The sequence below is a fragment of the Teleopsis dalmanni genome, chromosome 2 (assembly GCF_002237135.1).
Source record: "Teleopsis dalmanni isolate 2A chromosome 2, ASM223713v2, whole genome shotgun sequence".
Taxonomy (NCBI): domain Eukaryota; kingdom Metazoa; phylum Arthropoda; class Insecta; order Diptera; family Diopsidae; genus Teleopsis; species Teleopsis dalmanni.
The window spans coordinates 230,095,519-230,115,119 of record NC_051847.1 but is presented as its reverse complement, the minus strand read 5'-3'; the positions used below and the strand labels follow the sequence as shown (position 1 = coordinate 230,115,119).

At 31.5% G+C, this 19,601-nt stretch overlaps 1 protein-coding gene and 1 long non-coding RNA gene across 2 annotated transcripts in view; both read right to left on the bottom strand.

Annotated features, from left to right (window-relative positions):
- LOC119676913 overlaps positions 1 to 1,270 on the bottom strand; it is a 2,035-nt gene extending 765 nt beyond the window's left edge. Inside the window, exons 1-2 of the mRNA XM_038088181.1 lie at positions 1,116 to 1,270; positions 24 to 389 (exon numbers count right to left, since the gene is read on the bottom strand). Of these exons, the coding sequence (XP_037944109.1) occupies positions 24 to 389; positions 1,116 to 1,139 (390 nt within the window). The 5' untranslated portion in view covers positions 1,140 to 1,270. The remainder of the gene's footprint in view (positions 1 to 23; positions 390 to 1,115) is intronic.
- Positions 1,271 to 18,050: 16,780 nt separating this feature from the next.
- Positions 18,051 to 19,492, bottom strand: LOC119684724. The gene is made up of 3 exons (XR_005252755.1): positions 18,775 to 19,492; positions 18,425 to 18,714; positions 18,051 to 18,340 (listed from the first exon to the last, which is right to left on the bottom strand). It is a non-coding gene; the product is annotated as an uncharacterized LOC119684724 (long non-coding RNA).
- Positions 19,493 to 19,601: the final 109 nt, after the last annotated feature.

Here is a 19,601-nt window from a genome sequence, read left to right as displayed (position 1 = left end):
TCCGGCAAGCGGTACCACTTAACTCTCTGATGGCTGAACTGTCCGTTTGCTAACGCTTTTACGTAGAATATGTCCTTCATGCTTAGCTCCTTCGCTGCACCTGTTCTAAAGATTTCGTCTTCATTAAGCCGCTTTTTGGGTTTATGACTTTTGCGTTTTAATAACTGCACGTAAATGATATCGTTGTCCTTTTCCATTTTTCTTGCTTGTAACTGCAGTTGGCGTGGTTTAGGATAGAGCAATACAGGCTGTATTGGCAATATTTCATTGGGTTCCGGTGGATAAGTGCCTAAATTAGTGGAACTAGTGTCCGGGGAAATAGGCATGCTTGTCGTCAATAAATAATTTGGTAGTGTAAGGGAAAATATTACAAGTAAAAGAGTGTTTTGCTAAAAATAAAAATAAATATATAAAAATAAAAATACAATTTGTACAAATAAAAAATATTATATTATATATATTAATATTAGTAAGTATTATGAATATGTATTTATATATAGACTAAAAACAATATTTTAAACCGTCTAAATTCGAATTCGAATTTTAATTTTGTCCGAAAAAATATGTAAAAAATACTGCGTTTACATCCCTGCTATCAGAAGTTCTTTTCCCCTCCTATCACTATATACTACTACACTATATATCGCAAGTAAATTTCATGTCTATGTATTTTATCAACAACAATATTCTGTTCACGCAGCGAGCAGTTGACCGAACAAGTGACAACAAGAGTTATCATTGAGAGAAATTTATAGTATATAACCATATATATATATGTTGTAACTTTCGGTCACGGTTATTTTAGAAAATTTGAAAGAAATTTCTTCTAAAACACGCGCGCGCGACAACTATAGGATTCGTTGCTACTTATTGAGATGAAATGGGAATCACAGATGGGAATCTGCAAAACCGATAAAGTCAGCCGACAAACTGTGGAAGAAACGTTTCAAGATGGATTAGTTTGCAATGTTAAGAACTAATATTTTTTGAATAATATTAGAGGTATTGCCATTCAGAAATCCGGAAAAAGAAATATTTCTCCAATTCATATACCAAATACACTTCAGGTTTGCAACTTCAACAACTTTTCTTATATGAAAATAATATATAAATACCACAGGTATTGTTGCGCTCAACATTTTGCAGTTTCCGTTTCCGCACGTTAGACTAAAGACACTTCAAATTGGTTTCACTCGATTTTCATTAAATAATTTACTTTAATTATTTAAATTCACGTCTTCAAATTTTTTAACGGAATACGAAAAATACGTTAGCACGAAAGGCTTTAACGAAAGTCAACTGAAGACTGTTGGAGCTGCAGTCTGGAATTTTTTGATTTAAACAATTTTTGAAGAAAAGTTAACAAAAACGAAAAGAGACGCTGAAAAAACGTAAATAAACGTAAGCAAATTTAAGCTTGAATTAATGAAAATATAAAAGTGAAATTGACGGCATTGCCGGCTCGGAACTAAGCTAAGCTTAAAGCATTCAGACTAAACGACCTGATTTGGAATTTAAATGTTTATGGAATATATTTTGTACCATTCGAATAAAATGTAGCATGCAATATAAATAGTTTTCCAGTTAGAAAAGAATAATACGTTTTTCGCACGGCAAATCTAAAATTAGTTGTCTACAAAATATCGAATAAACAAAACCACATAGAAGAAATTTATCATCTATTTGAAAGTAACCCGATTTTCACAGTGATAGGAAGATGTGTTTGTCTAACAACATTATATAGTATCTTTTTTCTGAATTCTAGTAACATGTAATGTATATTATTTCCTCATCAAATAAATGATATGATAGAATTATTCTGTTCCCTTAACGAATTAACAAATTTTATGTCATTAAAGCTGTGATCAACTCAAAAAAACATTTAAATTCAACCCATTATTCATCCATTATTTGTATGCAATGTTTTATGGGGATATATCTTCCCGTATGACAATATAATCCACAGATAATGCATTACAAAACCGCTGCAAAAAAAAATTTTTCTAGTATATTCTCTTTCTCGGCATTACTTTGGGTACTCCACTGCTTGTACCGCATAGGAATTTATGTTCTAATATTCCTATATTTTTCATAGATATCTAGTATTCCGCTTTAGTCACAATCGCTACTAGCATGCGATAAATAAAATGTGAGGGGATTGTTGATGCTCTGGAAGAGAATAAATACAAAATACTTCTATGAATAGTAAAAGTATAAATGAATTGATTAAATAATTGAGACTATTTTTTTAAGTTATATACAATAGAAATTATATCTTATAAATTAATATAAATTTTATTTATTTTGTTTACATTTTATGCCTGTTTTTGTAGATTTTGCTCACAATTTGCTTTGATTGTGCAATGCGAAGTGTAAATATTTAAAAAAAAATTTGTTTAACAATAATTTTATGCTCATTTTTATTAGTTTTAATATTGTTTATTATTTTTTATTATTGTTTATTTTATGATGTCACATTTAATGTCCAATCGAAAGCATAAACGAATTAATCGAACAAAGTGGCTGATGCGAGTATGCACACATCATTATTTTTAAAGTAAATGGTAAATAATGAACACAAAAAGTAAAAACATTAAAAATAAAAATTGAAAACAAAAAAAAAAAATATAATCAAATAACAACCGTGAAGATACAAATATTGAATTGCATAATTTTGAATTTAAAATTTTATTGATTTGCACAGTCGTTGACTATTGGAACATATGCGATATCAGCGCGCCTGAGAGATGTTTATGTGGTTCTTACGAAAACTTATTTACTTACACGTTTAGTCGTTAACTTTAGCGTCAGCATAAGATAAAATCAGTGATTGCAGAATATTTTCTAATACCGTGAGAAATCATAAGAGTTACTTGATTTGAAATGAGCAGAAACTAATACACCATCCTTATCCAATGTGAATGCAAGCCAAAGTCATACTAAGCCTAAGTTTAACAAACGATACTTTTATATTTATGTTTAATTATGGTTTAGAATATACCATAAGGATGGTGCCTAGCTCAACAAACGATAGTTTTATATTTATGTTTAATTATGGTTTAGAATATACCATCCTTATCCAATGTTCGCATGGTAGCCTAGCTCAATGTAGTTCTTAATTTATCAATGCTTCTCAATTATATTGGGATTGTCCCCTCAGCCCCTCAGCCTACCAATCAGCCTACCACTAACGTCAATTGATGCCCTTGTTATTTTGAATTTAATTGGTTTTTATAATATGCTGAGTTTAAATATGTACATTGAAATATAGTAAAGAAAAAATGAAAGTGCCAGCTAATAGCACTGAAAAAATAAAGAAAGTGAAAATGTATTTATTGCATTCTCATAAAATTTATGAGAAAGAGTTCTTGTAAAAAACAGCCAATAAAAAAAAAACACGAAATAGAAAAAATAATTTTAAACATTTCTTGCCAAACTTAACATATTCCATATGCCTAAATCTACTGTACGCACTTAATAAAAAAAGAATTTAATTTTACGTCAATTTTAAATTGGCATAATAATTTATTAGTTAATTAATTTTTTTATTCTTTTTATTGTTTTTTTCTGTTAATTTTGCTATTAGATTTCTAAGTTTTAGATTCTAAGCGAGAAGCATTTAGAGAAGAAAACTTTCAATTGGACTGACTGCTTTTACTTTTGTTGTCATCTCAATTTCCATATTTGCTCGGCATTGTTTCACCAAAATCCGACCTGAATATTTCGTAATTGTAGATTTTTGGACTGTGGAAGTCGTAAGTAAGTCGTTCACATATTCTCATACCGCACAATAGTTTGACGCATGGCATCGTAAACAAAATTTGTCCTCATTAAAAAACAATTGAGACGACTTCGAAATGACAATTGAAGTGGACTGAGCCGTTGAAGCGAAAGTACGGTTCTCACTCGAATTTCAATTGGTAGTCAAGCTGAAGTGCTTCTAAGCTGAAAAAGAGAAAGACACGAAATGACAAGCAAAGCCAAAAGTTTGCAAATCAATTAATCAGTAATTATGATATACATAAAGTATCTCATGTTCACCTGAAGTGGGCAAGAAGAACTATTTTCAGTGCAATAATAAACAAAACCATTTGTTTACATAGTCATTTGAAGAGACTTATGCGAAGTAAATGTGGATCGCTGTTTGGAGTTGACTTTCCAGTGGAGCCAGTGGGCAAATCAATTGGGTTGCTCTAACGCTAAGGGCGACTACATGTTCTTGGTTACTATGTCCAGTAGATATACGATCGAATAGTGCTACTGTGGAGGTGAAGTAAAGTAGCGGCTGTAATTCAACGGCAGCGGATGACAGACTTCTGAAATAAAAGGCTTTAATTGATTTGCAAACGATTTGTTGACAGTTTGTGTAATTTTGCGTTTCGCATTAAAGCAGCAGCTGGCGATTGTTTATTTTTTATTTTGTTTTCCGCAATTTTGAATTTGAATCTCTACTCAATTTGCATGAATTTAATTTTATTGATTTTGAAGATTTTCTGCTTAATTTTATTCAAGTACTTCACCTACTGGCAACTGCAGTTTGCCGCGCGATTCATGCGCGATTTGAAGTTGAAAGCGAAATAAAATTTGCATTTTTAATTGTTTTAGCAAAAAATCAGATATTTTCGATATGTGGGACTTCCACGTTGTTATTTAACAAAATGAAAATATGACAAAAAATACATAAATAAAATAAAATAAATAATATGAAGATAAATTTAAAGTTTCACATTGCAAATCGTGTGGACAAAAATGTATTTTAAGCTCTTTTGATTTGCGTTTATTAATTTTTTCACAATTTGACAGAATTTAATTGGTTTTGTTTGGATTTGTTTTACTAAAGGGGATTCGAACTGCGTTGGATTCGAGTTCAATTGATAGCCGGACTTTATTATTCATTTCATATTTATTCGAAGCTCGAAAATGGTAGCAGTCTTAATTAAAATGTGTCCTAACAAATCTTTGTGATAAGTCCTATTAAGCTATATTTAAACAGTTGTCATTCAAAACAATTAATTTGGTATGATTCTATGAAAAAATACTGGATTAATCAAGAGGTCTATCCGACTGCATTTTTGCAGAGCCTTACCAAAACATGACCGCCTTGAGAAGTGAGTGTGGTCTAGCCATGGTATAGGGCTCAGCTATGATGGTCGCTTGTGCATGTCCTTTCGGGCGATATGGACGAAGATGTTATGGATATGAATTCCTCTGATAATACCTCGGAATTCGTGGTTGGAATATTCGAGGAATTTCGAATATGCTAGTCGACATCATTATTGAAAATAAACTCTGTTTATGCGCAAATGGCCAACGTGTAAATAAACCTAAAGCACTCGAAATATTAATCTAGTTTCTTACTCGGAGAGGAGAATATCGACCTTGACTTTATCAAACAGCAATGGGTTCATGGCTCATATGTCAAAGGACGCAACATCAATGGGTTTGATGTTTTCTATGATTAAAGGACAGGGTAAGCCTAGATGGTGCATTTTAAACGCACCTTATGTTTTTGTCTGTTTTACCTCTTTAGATATCACCACCGCCGGGGTAGGGCAGAAGCAGAACTGGTAATTGTAATGGTATCCACTTACATGTCACATGATGATGAGACGATTCCAGAGGCAGAAGCAGTGGTTTATAATTTCTACAGTCTAGATTATCCAAACTGTTGACAAATAGCCATTCTTGTACACCCTCCCTCATTAAAACAGCTGATGGAAGTCCAGTTAAATCCTTAGTTGAGTCCCTCTCACAATTAGTAGATACCAATTTTTTTAACTTTTCCGATGATCAACCAAAGGACCGTATCGTGTAGCCAACTCTGGTAACCCTATTCAGTTAGTGGTGTCTTTAAGAAGAAATAAATGGGCAATCGACTTTTCACTGTTTAAAAGTCCACGTTCCGATGGAATCTTACGAATTATGTAACAATCACGTTCCCAGAGCTTGGAGACATCTTAAAGTAGTATTCATTTCAAAGGCAGGTAGAACAGCCTAACTTGATGCGCATATCATCAGTTCGATACCTAGGAGTAGAAGAGTGTTATATCCTCTTTTACTGATAATAACAATGAATTCACTGCTTCTATGTGGAAGATGTTGTCTTTTTGGTAACAGAGCTGTTCTCGTTAGTTCTGAGTAATACCATGGGGGTGTTCTTCAGAATCTTAGTAGATGGGTCTCAAACTGTGACGTAGGTTCTAGGACAGAAATGTTACTATTTACCAACAAATATAAAGTTTCAAACTTTCAATTGCCAAGGTTAAATGGTCAGACTAACTGTTTCACACAAGACTACGTATCTAGGAGTAATTCTAAGCTCAACTGTAGGAGCAACATCGAGAAAAGAATTTGCAAAGCCTGTGTGGTCTTCTACGCGTGCAAAAGAATCTATGGTAGGCACTGGCGATGGCAGCCAGAGAATTTTTGGTTATACACAGCTGTCGTTTGACCAATTTTAAACCACGAATGCCTAGTGTGGTGGCCATGGTACATTGTTCAAAAACTTGTCAAATTGCAAAAATCTGCTTGTGTGGGCGCAACGGGCATTCAGATCATTCTCCACCACTGTGCTCAATGAAATGCTTCAAAGTTACCCATTTCTGTTTATATTAAATAAGTGGCTAATTTGAGTGCACAAAGGCTTGAAGATTTAAACCATAGGCACTTGATTGTACTTGTATATAATAACATTCTATCAATCTATTCGACTGATGGGAATAGTGAATCGGATTATTTATGTTCTCGATTATACTTCAACAGTAATTTTGCTAATTGAACTCCTTCAAGAGGAGAAAGGGAGGCAGGGCTGCTAATAACGTTAGGGAAGATAGTGATCTACACTGATGGTTCTAAGATGGATATCTGGCTCTACGGATACGCCTACTTCAATACCTGTTCCTGCCAGCTTCAATCGTAGGTTGAGTTATGATCATTTTTTGTGATAGGTAATTAGGTAGGGGGCTTATGCTTTTTCAGCAGCTTGATTAAAGACTACGTGACAAATTTATTCCAACAGTAAAACCTCTGACTTGATATATAGAACCAAATCAGAGGCATATAGGTTAATAACTGTCTTTACAATGCACTGGACCATAGGACAGTTAGGACTCAAGTTCGGCCTGCAGTGTCGCCTATAACCCTGTCCTCCTATCTCTCATGTCTATCAGCGCTCGAAGAAAGGACACCAGAACATCTGTTGTGTATATGTCTAAGTTTGTTCAGAACTAGGCTTAAGCTTTTGGGTGCCCCCTTCTTTAACACACTCAGCGATGTTTTCAGTATTAACATTAGCCAGGCTCTTCTTATACGAATTCATCTGACTGTTTCTAACTTGAACACTCTTCTATCCATTATTACGAGGAATTGTAAAATCAAAACGGCTTTATTAGCTTAGTTTCTTCATCCACTTCACCTAACACAACCTAAGTCAACGTCTACATGTGCGAATTGGCACTATATAATTTATAACATAATATATCTTTTAAAATGATGGGTACTATATAGTGCGACACCGCGATATTATATTAGGTTAGCAAATCTTGCATACTATCTAAATATTCGTAACATATATGCATAATTGATCAATTTAATAGCAGAAGATGGGCTGATAGCCAGATCAGAATTGTATCTGTTTATTTTAATAGAAATTAGCCCATTCAAATTTATTATTTTTGTAAATATATGCAATAACAGTTATACAATGGAGTGTTCATTTTATATTCATGTGCATAAATAGCGAATATTCAAAAAACAACTTTTAAAATAGAGTCAAAATTGATATTTGAAGCAAACATGTTTAACTAAACTATATCATGTATGAAGGGTGTTAAAGATACGGCAAAGCTAAATCTAACGTTGAATTGTTTTTTTTTTTATTCTGTATTGAATATGTTTATGTGTATTAAAAAAATAAAAGTTTATTTCAGACAAATTACATAGTTTCATTGTGCTAAATTTAGCATCAAATATTATATATATTTTGCTATAGATTTAGTAGAACGCCTATTTGTATGCAAGGTTATGTTGCTAACATATTTACTCTTTGTCACAGTTGACAGATTGAAGGTCAACAAGTTGCCCCCAAATATATAGCAACTTGAATTGTCATATTTAGTCTTAAATATGTTTCTTTGCGTTTGTATCGACTTCGAAACTAAATACATTTTAAACACGTAGCGAAAATGTCCTTTGATCCTTACAAGTTGTGGCATAAAGCTAAGCAATTGCGATGTTATTTATACAAAATTCCTTACGTGACGTGACTGAAAACAATGTCTACAAAGGAAAGCAACAAAAAGTATTGCCGACGAGATTCAGAGGACAAAGCGGCTACAAAATATTTTTATTAAAATGAGTAGATTTTTATTTCGGTGCATTTCAAAATCAAAACATAAACTGTTTGAAATAATCTTTTCGTAAATTGAAATGAATGTGACATTTTATAATGTGCCACTTTACGCATTTAAATGAAATGCTTAAATCCCGAAAGCCATACAAACTGTGGCATACCTTTAGGCGCAAAAGTTCAAGCCAACGTGCGTTTTTTTAAACGTTACCTTAATAGCGGTGGACTGTTTAGGAGTTCAGCAGTTTAGGATGTTTAAATAGAATATGTGATTTTAATTTGAATTGTTTAGGAAAATGCTCCTTTTAGGATCTCACCGACCCATGTTAGTCTTGCTTTCTTTCAGGTTTATTGCATGTTAAATTTAGGGACACTTTTTCAACTTTATCGTTTTGAGTGGAAAAATGTTCAATTATTTAAATGAAATGTTGTTGTAATTATTTCATTAAAATTGAAATTGAATTAAGTCCGTCAGTGTAGTATACAGGATAAGTGTAAATGGAATTCAAATTATTTTTCAACATGTGTGAAAATCCAAGCGAAGTAAGTCCGATTGCTGCATTTTCTGTATTTTTATGAAAAATGATTAATGAGCTTTTACTTACACTGTGATTCTGCTGATTCTGATCTGATGTCCTTTGACAAGCATTTTTAAGTGCGCGTCAATATCTTTAATATACCATACTTAAAAATATGAGTTTCAAGGCACTTTGCTGCATTGCAACGTACGTATGCTTTAAGATATGAAATTTTAATTACTATTTACAAGTAATTAAATTTATAAAAACAAATTATAAAAGTTGTTGCTTTTTTTTCTTATATGTTTTGACCACATTATATCGTATATATGAGCCCAAATTATAATTAAATGAAAACAATAGGAAAATGTCTACACTCGATAAATTCAGATTTTAATTTTCATGTCTATATTATTAATTTTTTGCACAATGATTCGAAAAAAGATGTAGGATTTTTTGTAAAACTTCCATCAACATCTTAAATTGTTATCCGAATCTATCAGAAATTGTTAAATGTTTTTCAAATTATTATTAGCTAAAGTACATTTCAAATTATGAGTTTGAAAAGATCTTTAATAGAATAAGTATTAGAAAAACTACGAAGTCACTAAAAAACCAGACTTTTATTAGAGACAGTGAGAATCGTTTCAGAAGGTAAGGAACTCAGACATGCGTTTCTTACAAAGACAAATTAAAAAGTTTTCTCTTTGAACTTAGAGAAAATTACTGATATAATGAAAATTTTTCATAAAATCATTAAGATCGAAGCAAATTGTGAAATTATTCTTCACTATAGCTTTCGGTAAGCGGAGAATTGGTTGCAGATAATAATCCAATACATGAAATCAAGTAGTTGTAAGTTAACTGGTTATTCCATTTTCTTTTATTGTCGAAATCAGTGGCGTAACTACATTTTTTAGGCCTGTAAGCAAATTCTAACTAAGGGGCCCCTATCAATATACTAAGGGGCCCCTCTTTTTATACTCTTTACACGAAAAATGTGAAAAGGGTATATAAGGAAATACCATTAAGTATATATCAGTACAATATATATATACTTTTTCAGTTCAAACTACTCTCTCAGCTTTTGAACTCTTCGAATGAAACTTTACACACATACTTTTCACCATTTGATTTGATTGAAATTGGACGTCTATTTCTTGTAGCTGTGATATAAACTTAACAATCGGATATGAGGTTTCTCCGTTTTTAATAAAGGTATTTAAATAGAATTTGATGTATACAGTACTGATATTTGCAAAAGACAACGTACAAAATTATTTTCAAATGGGTTTAAATCTAGATATAGCTTCCATATAAACTCTCGATTAAGACACATACTTTTCTTAAAAAACTTTTTTATTTTATAAATAGGTTTAATATTTTAATTGAAGTACATACATATTATGTACTTTAAATTTAAAACTTACGTATCTTTTATAAAATGCAATATGAAGTTATTCCAACAAAAAACGTTTACAAACATTTATAGTGGGGCCCCCTAAATTCGGGGGCCCGAAAGCGTTGCTTCCAGTTGCTTCCCTGTAGTTACGCCACTGGTCGAAATTATAGTTGTGTTAAACAATTCATCTCATTACTAGTTGGACTGAATTAAATATACGTAGCAGTTTTTTTGAAAACTAGATGCATCTCTAAAGCAAAATCTAGTGCACCGTTGCATCCATCATCGATAGTTCATTAAAGTGACTATCGTGGAGTGATTAAAGTGGATTATTGCAGACTTTATGTTAAAAATAACTGCACCCAGAAAGCAATTTCATTCCATATTATATCATTCTTTGATGGAGTTTTCTGTAAGTTTTTCATCTTTGCATTGGAAGTATATATAATACAAACATGTTCTCTTATTAAGTGTGGTGTACTTCCAGCTTGATGTTTTTATTAATTATGACGTTTGTTTAAAATTTGTAAAAAGAAAATAAAGGTTGGAGTACGAGTATAAAAAGTAAGTTGGATCTGATAAAAACGGTGGAGATAATTGGAGACATTAAGATAGAGTTTTTTGTTTTTCATTTTTCATGTTCATCTTCATCAGTACGGAAAACTAACAAAAGTTTATCTTATTGAGTTCATATTCTTTAATTATAACTAGATTTACTTCTTATTGTTTTTGCGAACAGAATGTATAAACGTCAAAGCAAAGATACTTAAATTCAGATTCTCTCCAGAGAATCGTTGCTCTGTTATATGATCTGAATTCGAAGTTATAGTGATTGTTTATTTTATCTCCCAATTATTTGATAATTTCGAAGAGTTTTCATCGATTTTCCTCTTTGCCAGATTGAGGAGGCGACTTCTAGGGCCACAATTGCGCTCCGAAGAGGAGATCGTTTTTATTATTTAATGAAAAGACATGAATTTTCATATTCTGATATTATTTTTTTTGAAGCGCACCTTTCTTGTTCTATGATGTTATGTAAAATTTAACGTTTCGCTATTAAGTTTCAATTAATGCAATGCATTTTCGTTTTTATACTCAAGCTCATTAGCATATCGCATGTTCCTTTTATGCTGCGTTTGCGTGCTTGTGTTAGTGTTGTGCATAATTTAAAACTCAATTTACCTTTTTAACAATGTCGAAACTGAACTTTGGAGCAGTGCTAAGCACTTTAGAAACTTTAGAGGCTTATGTATGCAACTTCTTCAAATGTTAATATAAAGACACACATGTATACACACACACACACACACACACGAAAGGGAAGAGAAAGCAAGCGCACAATAGAATTAATTTTTAAGTTGCTGAATTGCAAAGAAATTTAATTTTTATAGCATAGTTTTAAGCGAGCATTTGGCCTTCATGTGCGCGCCTTCCCTACTCGAAGTGTAATCGTGCGTTTCGTGTTGTGTAATGAACTATTTTAAACGAGCTACGTAAGTGAAATTACTTTAATATCGTTAATTAAATGTATTTTTTAATGTGCTGTGTTGTTGTTCAAATTATTTTGGCATATAGACAATCCACCCATTGCAATAGTCAATGAGGCCTGACCGTCCTAGGGCAAATGTATTCTTAATATATTGCTTTCCACGTGTTTATTGTACGCCATCTTGCGTTGAGTATGGAAAGTTTGTTGAAATTAGAACCAAAGAATCTATAGTACAAAGAAGTGCCACGCTCATACAAACGAAATACCCACTTTATTTTGCTGGTGGATTTATAATAAATCCTCATGCAACAATGTTCGATCGAGTCACAACTGGTATGATGTTCAGTTCAAACTCATTGCAACCCACAATTGTTTTTATATGCCTGTTTCTTTTGCCTTTCTTGTTTTTATTTGTCTATTTTATTAATATACATTGATTAGTAGCGAAGTGAATGGTAAAGAAATCCCTGAAAGAATTTTACCATGTACTTTGTTGCTTTATTTTCTTGTACTGGAAATGCCTATATCATAGGAGTAAAGAGTAATAGAACACATTTTTTTTTCTTGCAAAAAATGATGCACTACAAAAACTATTACGTATGTACAAATGTGATATTGGAGACATTAAGTCTGCAGTACATAAATAGGTTTGTTTTTATTGCACATTTGTGCATATATTTTACCTCAAAAGGAACTACTTCTTAATAGTTTGAATTTTTGGTGACTTTTTGTGATTATTTCAAAAAATATTTTTAAGATTCATATAAAAGTGTTTGAAAAGTATTTTAAAGAAAATAAAAATATTAGAAAAGTAAGAAAAATTATATTGAAAAAATATATAGAAGTCACTAAAACCTCTAATAATGCTTCCTGATTTGAAGAAGCGCATGAATGCTATTTACACCAGATTGAAATGTTAAAATTGGTGATTACGATATTGCTTCGGAAACATTGCGCATGGACAACATTTAAGAATAAAGCTTCATAGAATGGAAAAAATCAGATTTGAGACATAAATAAATTTGTAATGTGTTTTTACACTACAATTTATAACAATAGCAAACAGGTAATTTTGTTTCATATGCTATTAAATTCAAAAACTTATCAAATGTACACAATTTTGACTTCGTCACTGAAATGCTGTTTGATCGCTTGAACATTTTACAGCGAACAAACATACAAACATGCATATAATGTAATACAGAGGGTTGCATGTATGATTGAATACGAATGCAGTCGGGCTTTTGTCAGCCTTACTCGACTCACATATAGGTTTGAACTGAACATCATACCAGATGTGATTCGATCGAACATTGTTGCATCAGGTTGGGTGGATTTATTATAAATCCACCAGCAAAATAAAGTGGGTATTTCGTTTGTATGAGCGTGGCACTTCTTTGTACTATAGATTCTTTGTTAGAACCATATTTTTTCCAAGTAAATTATTTGAACTTTTCTCTATTTTTATTTTGGTTGGTAGGAAATTAAAAGATGTACGTGTGGTTCATATGTGTATATGTTATGTGTTCTGGAGCCCTGATGTTGCTCATGTGTATGTGTTATTTATTGTGCCTTTTTGTTGTTGGATTTGCACATTTAATTAGCACTGCCAACTTTGCTGTTTACTTTTGTTGGCTGCACAAAAATAGAAAATAAATCTTATTTTTAGTTTAGGATGTACCAGGCGGGAAAATGAAATTGGGTTCGCCGACATTTTATGAAAAGAAATATAAATTATGCTAACTGGCAAATAGATGCACACAGTTTGTAGGGCAAAGGGCGGCTACACGTTGACACGTAATGAAATCTGTTTAGCCGAGCGGAATTACGCACGTAATCCTTATAACTCATGTAAAGGTAATTAACATTAATTCAAAACTTATTTATGAATGCGTCTATTTAAACACTGAATAAAGCACAACATAATGAGTTCCACGTACATTTGTTATTGTTCATTGTTCATTGTTTTTAGTATTTTAATATAATTTATAAGAATTCCTTAATTAAAGTATTATGACTTGAAAATTAAAGTTAACTTTATTAAAGTAAAAGACGTGAAGTATTATATGTTCAAATATTTATTTTCATTATAATTATTTGGTAAAGACGCGTCTATAGCTAATGCATTCCATTTTTGCGATATTTAAGAGTTGAGTACAAATGATCAATTTTATGATTGTTCAGCCATATGGATATATTTTCATAATATTTTTTTAATTTCTTTAAGTTTGAGATATTTCAGAATGGTGCTGTATAAAAATTTTCAATCGCCCAATAAGGAGATTTTTGTAAAGTGAAATTTGTTTAAATTTAATAAACCATATTTAAAATTGATCATTATAAATTACCTTTTTACCTTTTACCTCTTAATTAAGTATTGCAATATTAAACGGATAAAAGCTATTGTATAATTCTTTTAATTCATCAATATTATAGAAGACTGAACATGCAAATTGATGTTCAAGTCATGAAAAGTGTTAGATTTGGATAGTATAATATAATTAACTATAATTCATACTTTAGATTATAAGAATTAGATTAGGTTATGTACATTTTTGGGTGCTCTATATTCACTAACTCTGTGAATGACTCAACTTTTGTAAAAAAATGAAAATAATATCATTAAATGTGCAAACATGTGAGGTACCCAACAAGGTATTCAATTCATGATGGGATCAGTTTAAGAAACTATGACATTAATAGGATCATTTAGGTTCATTTGCATTGTGTTAAACGTATTAGGTTAGGTTAGGTTATAGCGGCGATGCAAATGATCCACTTAGGTGGAACTTAAATCGTATCCAACCCCAATCCACTTCCACTCCCTATTTTCTTCCTCTTCCACCCTCAATCAATCATTACTCATCCACATCCAAACCCATAAAATCGTCGTGTGATTCCTTTCATGTTATTTGCTTTCCAGATCCTTGCGGACCACCACAACTACAACATCCACTTAGGCCTATTGGTCTTGATATGACATAGGCTAAAAAGTAAAACAGAAATTAAGTAAAATATTATGCTTGCTTATATCTCGTCAATTAAGAACTTGAACTCAAAATTCAAGTATTTCAAGTAATTTTGCAATGAAAATACACAAATAAATACATTATTGCTTTGCCATATTATTATATCCGAATATTGACTCCCTGTAGTTTCGGATACCAAGACATACTTGTAGAATCCTTAAATCTTAGCTGTAAAGTAAGAACCTTGAAGAAAAAACCAGCGTATTTATTCAAAAGTTAACCGCACAAGTATTTATACGAATATGTTTGTCATTTCGCTGAATTATAGGCGCATATGAAGATATAAAAAAAATCAACAAAACTTCGGAATGAAAACGCAACCTTGACTCAGATATGTCGCAAAATTTCTGTATCATCTGAGAAGAGAGCAGTCGTTGTTCGCGTGCGAAAGATTTGCTAAATTAAGACTCACACTTTCATTATCAAAGACCGTAAAGCAAAAAGAAGTGAAGATAAGCAAAACATTGGTAAGTTGAATAAGGAATTTACACTTTTAGCTGCAAAAATATTATAAATAATAAATTTTTGTTAGGCACTCGGACGAACATTGTGTCTAAAAGTGACACTGCAGATACTCAACAATGATGTGACTGACTGGCTGCTTCTGGGGTTTGTGCTGTTTTGTCAACAGCCCAACGGCCTAACAGCCCATGCTTAAGGATGTCAATTATTCATCAAATGCGGCTAAAACACATCTCAGCAACTCGAATTAAGCGGCTACATTTTTCTTTATTTATATTTGCGGGCAAGGAGCTGTAACTTTTCCAAGAAACACGAAATCCTCACATTTTCCGTAAACACGCTAATGGGAATCACACTCAAAGCATAAATGGATTTCTTTTTTTCCCTGTGATGAGCCTGGAAAAGTCTTCGAATCTGAGTGTGCGCGCGTAATTTATTGTGTTTGTATTAGTTTGACATTAAACGTTAATTAATTGGAATGGTAATTGACAGAGGCTTACTGGCATGCATCATTAATGTGTGATTTGTGTAAACAGGAAGTTTATTAATTAGCCAAAATTAGTATTTGTGTGAAAACCCTAAACGATACTAAAGGATTCCATTTAAGGAACACAGAATGGAAGAGAAGAGAACTTTTTGTATAGGACTAGGAAATTATTTATTTCTTAAAGAAGAATTTGTTAAAGAGGGAAAAGAAGAGTTATTCTGGGTTCGATTTATTAATTTTATTTGTCTAAATATGAGTCAAAATTTATAAATAAAACATAAATAACAAAAGTTCAATCACAAAAAGCTTTCGTTGAAATGGACCGGAATTCTATTAGTAATTCTACTCTCTATTTCGGCCATTGATGAAAATTGCTAAATCGAAATAAGTGAACTCGTATCTATACCAATGTAAGTGAACGAGTAACTGTATCATCTTCCCATTCCCATGTTCACATGTTCAAATTATATCCTTTCTTGAATTCTGAGTAAGTCCTAGCACAATAATAGAAGAAAACAATCAGAAGTGACTTGGATGTCAATCGATATTGTCCTCATTTTTGTTAAATCTCTTTAACACCAGATTTGCATAGCCACATCCTTTCATGACGGTTCTGATAATACACGATTCAAATTTTAACGATATTGTAAATCCATAGTTAGTAATAATTTCCAATTCAATTAAATAGTTGATAAAACAGTGCTACTAACATGAGAAATAATATATTTTGCAGATATACGACTATGAAGTGTATAACATATGTGGTATAAAGTCAGGACTTATTTTCGTTTTGAGGCGATGTTATTGTAAGTGTAAATCACTCTACGTCTGAATTAGTTAAAAACTAATTAATTAAATTCATTCAACGATGATAAAAGTTAAATCGAAAAGTAAAGTAAAAAGTTTTTTGTGCTCTAGAACTTTTTTTGAATTCTCGTTCGGAATGTTGAAGTTCAAACAAAAATTCGGAAATGTTCGTATACTTTTCCTTATCTGTTTATATTGTTACTGGATGACTGTCAAAAAGTATTCAAAATCTGTAAAATGATTCACTTTTTTAGTTTTGATGAAATAACGATATCCACAGAAATTAGACCCATTTCAGTGTAGTAAAATTGCGTGGAAGAAGAGGAAGAATAACTCTGGCTTTGCCGAAATGTCAATACCTTTTATACAAAACAATATTGAATTATTGATGCATGTACTGAAATCACTATAAAGTAATTCAAAGCAGCAAAGTTCAAATTAAAACTTAACAGAACGTTTTCATATTCGTGCAAACATGTGAAGTATCTTATATTAAAGGATTTTGTTTAAAATGGTATAATAAAAATATGTCTTATATTTAATTTTTGCAGTTAGAATATACAAAACTTAGTATATTTACTTCTCATATTATGATCTATATGTTTTCCGTTGAACATATATCTGACGTGGTAAGAACTTTCTTTACGGTTGGGATTGCAAAATGTCGTGCTCACTTAAAAACCTATCCAAATACCATTTGAAGGCGTTGTAATTTAGATTGTATGCAATATATTTAGATGTGCGGGCTTTGTTGAGTCCATTTGTTGAGTACAAATTAAAAGTTCTTTTTTGTTTTAGACCTCAATATCCCGAAAATCATCATCAAGAGTATATAAGAGTATACATCAACTTTTCGTGGGTGAAAGAAACTATGTTGTGAAGTCATTTGAATACTTATACATACGTTACTTCAGTTAATATGTTAGAAATGCAAATAAAGGATTCTTAGTTGATGTATTGTCAATATATTCAGAAACTTAATGTATTCACATTTCGACAGTGTCAGGACATAAAAACAAAATAAAATTACAATATATTTTTTAATAAAAAAATACAAATAAAATATGAACAAAAAATTGAGAATTAATAAAAACAGTGCCAGGACACTGCAGAAGCGACCAAATCTACCTACATCAGGAAGAGATGAAAAACTTTTAGAATTTGTGCACTGCGACAAAACCAAAACAGCAACAATTTTTTAAAACTTTTCCCGATTCGCAAAAAGCTAAAGTTTCAATTGTGGATTCCTTTGGTTTAAGGATAAAAATAATTCATAAAAAGTTTGCATTTTTTCAACTTCGGAATTTAAAATTGAATTTTATTTACAATCTGTGATTTTACTCCGATTTTGTTTCAACTACAAATAATGCAAAATATTCAAAAACTAATTAAATAAATATCTGCTATGAAGCTAAGACATTTTTTTATAATTTCCTATACTAAGTAAAATGTTATGAAAATTGTAGATCTTATTTTAAATCAAAGGTTGTCCCACATTTATTTCTCAAATAAATAAATCTATTGCGGTTTTATATTAACATAGACATATTAGCAGCAGATCAAGGACATTACGAACAATAGAAAATTGTTCCCACTGCTTCTTGTTTCTTAAGTTTAAAAAATTTTAATCTTACAAGAATCAATAGGATTATATTTTATCTGGTATAATTAATTATTATTGGTGATTTATTCGTTCACTTCTTTTGCTGAAGATGTTTCTCCTCTACAATTTCGAACTAGGTTTCTCACATATTGAGGATGTCCAAAGGTTCTGTTACATCGATAACCATATCCATGCGCTGCCGTACCAGAGCATAGAAAACAGTCATACAAAAGTTAAGGAAGTCTTTGAAATCTTTAATAAAATTTAGAAATTACCGAACCTCTCTTATTGAAAAAAAATAAGGTAATATAATATCAAAGCTGAAGTCACACTTCTGTGTGACAGAGTTGAAATAACCGACTTTTTTTCTACATCTTAAGATCAATATCACACAATATCAGTTATGGTTCAGAACCAAGCAACCTCCAATCAATGATGAATTAATAATGGATTTTGTAATGGGCTTTCTTCATTTAATGGGCTTTCTTCATAACTCTAAAGGCAGCAGAATACTCGAGAGTACTGTATGGAAGAGTCAAATAAAGCTGTTGTTCAACGCTATGAGAATAACTGGAAAAAATTTAAACGTTTGTCATTAGATAGACTTTAATGGAAATTATTTGTTACGACCTTGTGTTCCTTGTAGCAATCTTAAGTGATGGCTCCAATTGCTTCAATCGACCCTAATATGGATGATAAGTGCTGAATCTGATTGTATCTACAAGGTATAAAAATAAATTAAATAAAATTCAAAAAGGATATAGTCGGATTTACAAATCGAAGCCTCTCATGATCGATAACTAAGTATTCCGAATAGCTCTTAATGGAGTTTTACCGATCATAAGATGAAACATAAAGTGTTCAATATATAGTGTAACTATCTTGGCTATAAAAACAAGGTGAAAGAATATAATTATTAGTAGTAAATAATTTCTAACAATAATAAATTATTTTTGACAGAGTAGAAGGAGAAAGTTTCGTTTTTATTAGCGAGAAATCTAAATCTCCACAATCATTTCAAGCGATTTCTTTCTACTTTATTAAACATAAAACAAGAAGCAGTTGCTGCGGCTTAGTTATTCGGAGAGCGGTAACAACAGGTGATAACAAAGTGTACGCTTGTATGTTGAATATGTATTTAAAATTCAACGCACGAATGTGTTGAATAAAAACTTTATTCGAAAATAGGGGAAATGCGGCGAATTTGCTTATAAGATTGGAACTTGCGCACTGCATGTATTCAGCTATAAGGACTCCTCCAGTGTTTGATTAAATGGCAGAAGGAAATGCTTTAGTACTTCGCTGGCAGAAGCAGATAAAGTACATTGCTATTAAAGAAGTTTTTCACTTTAATTGGAAACTAAAAATATACGTAACTACAAAATTTTTATTATTCTTAGAAAGAATAATAGTACATCACGAATTATTAGATCTATTATATAAAATATATTACTTTT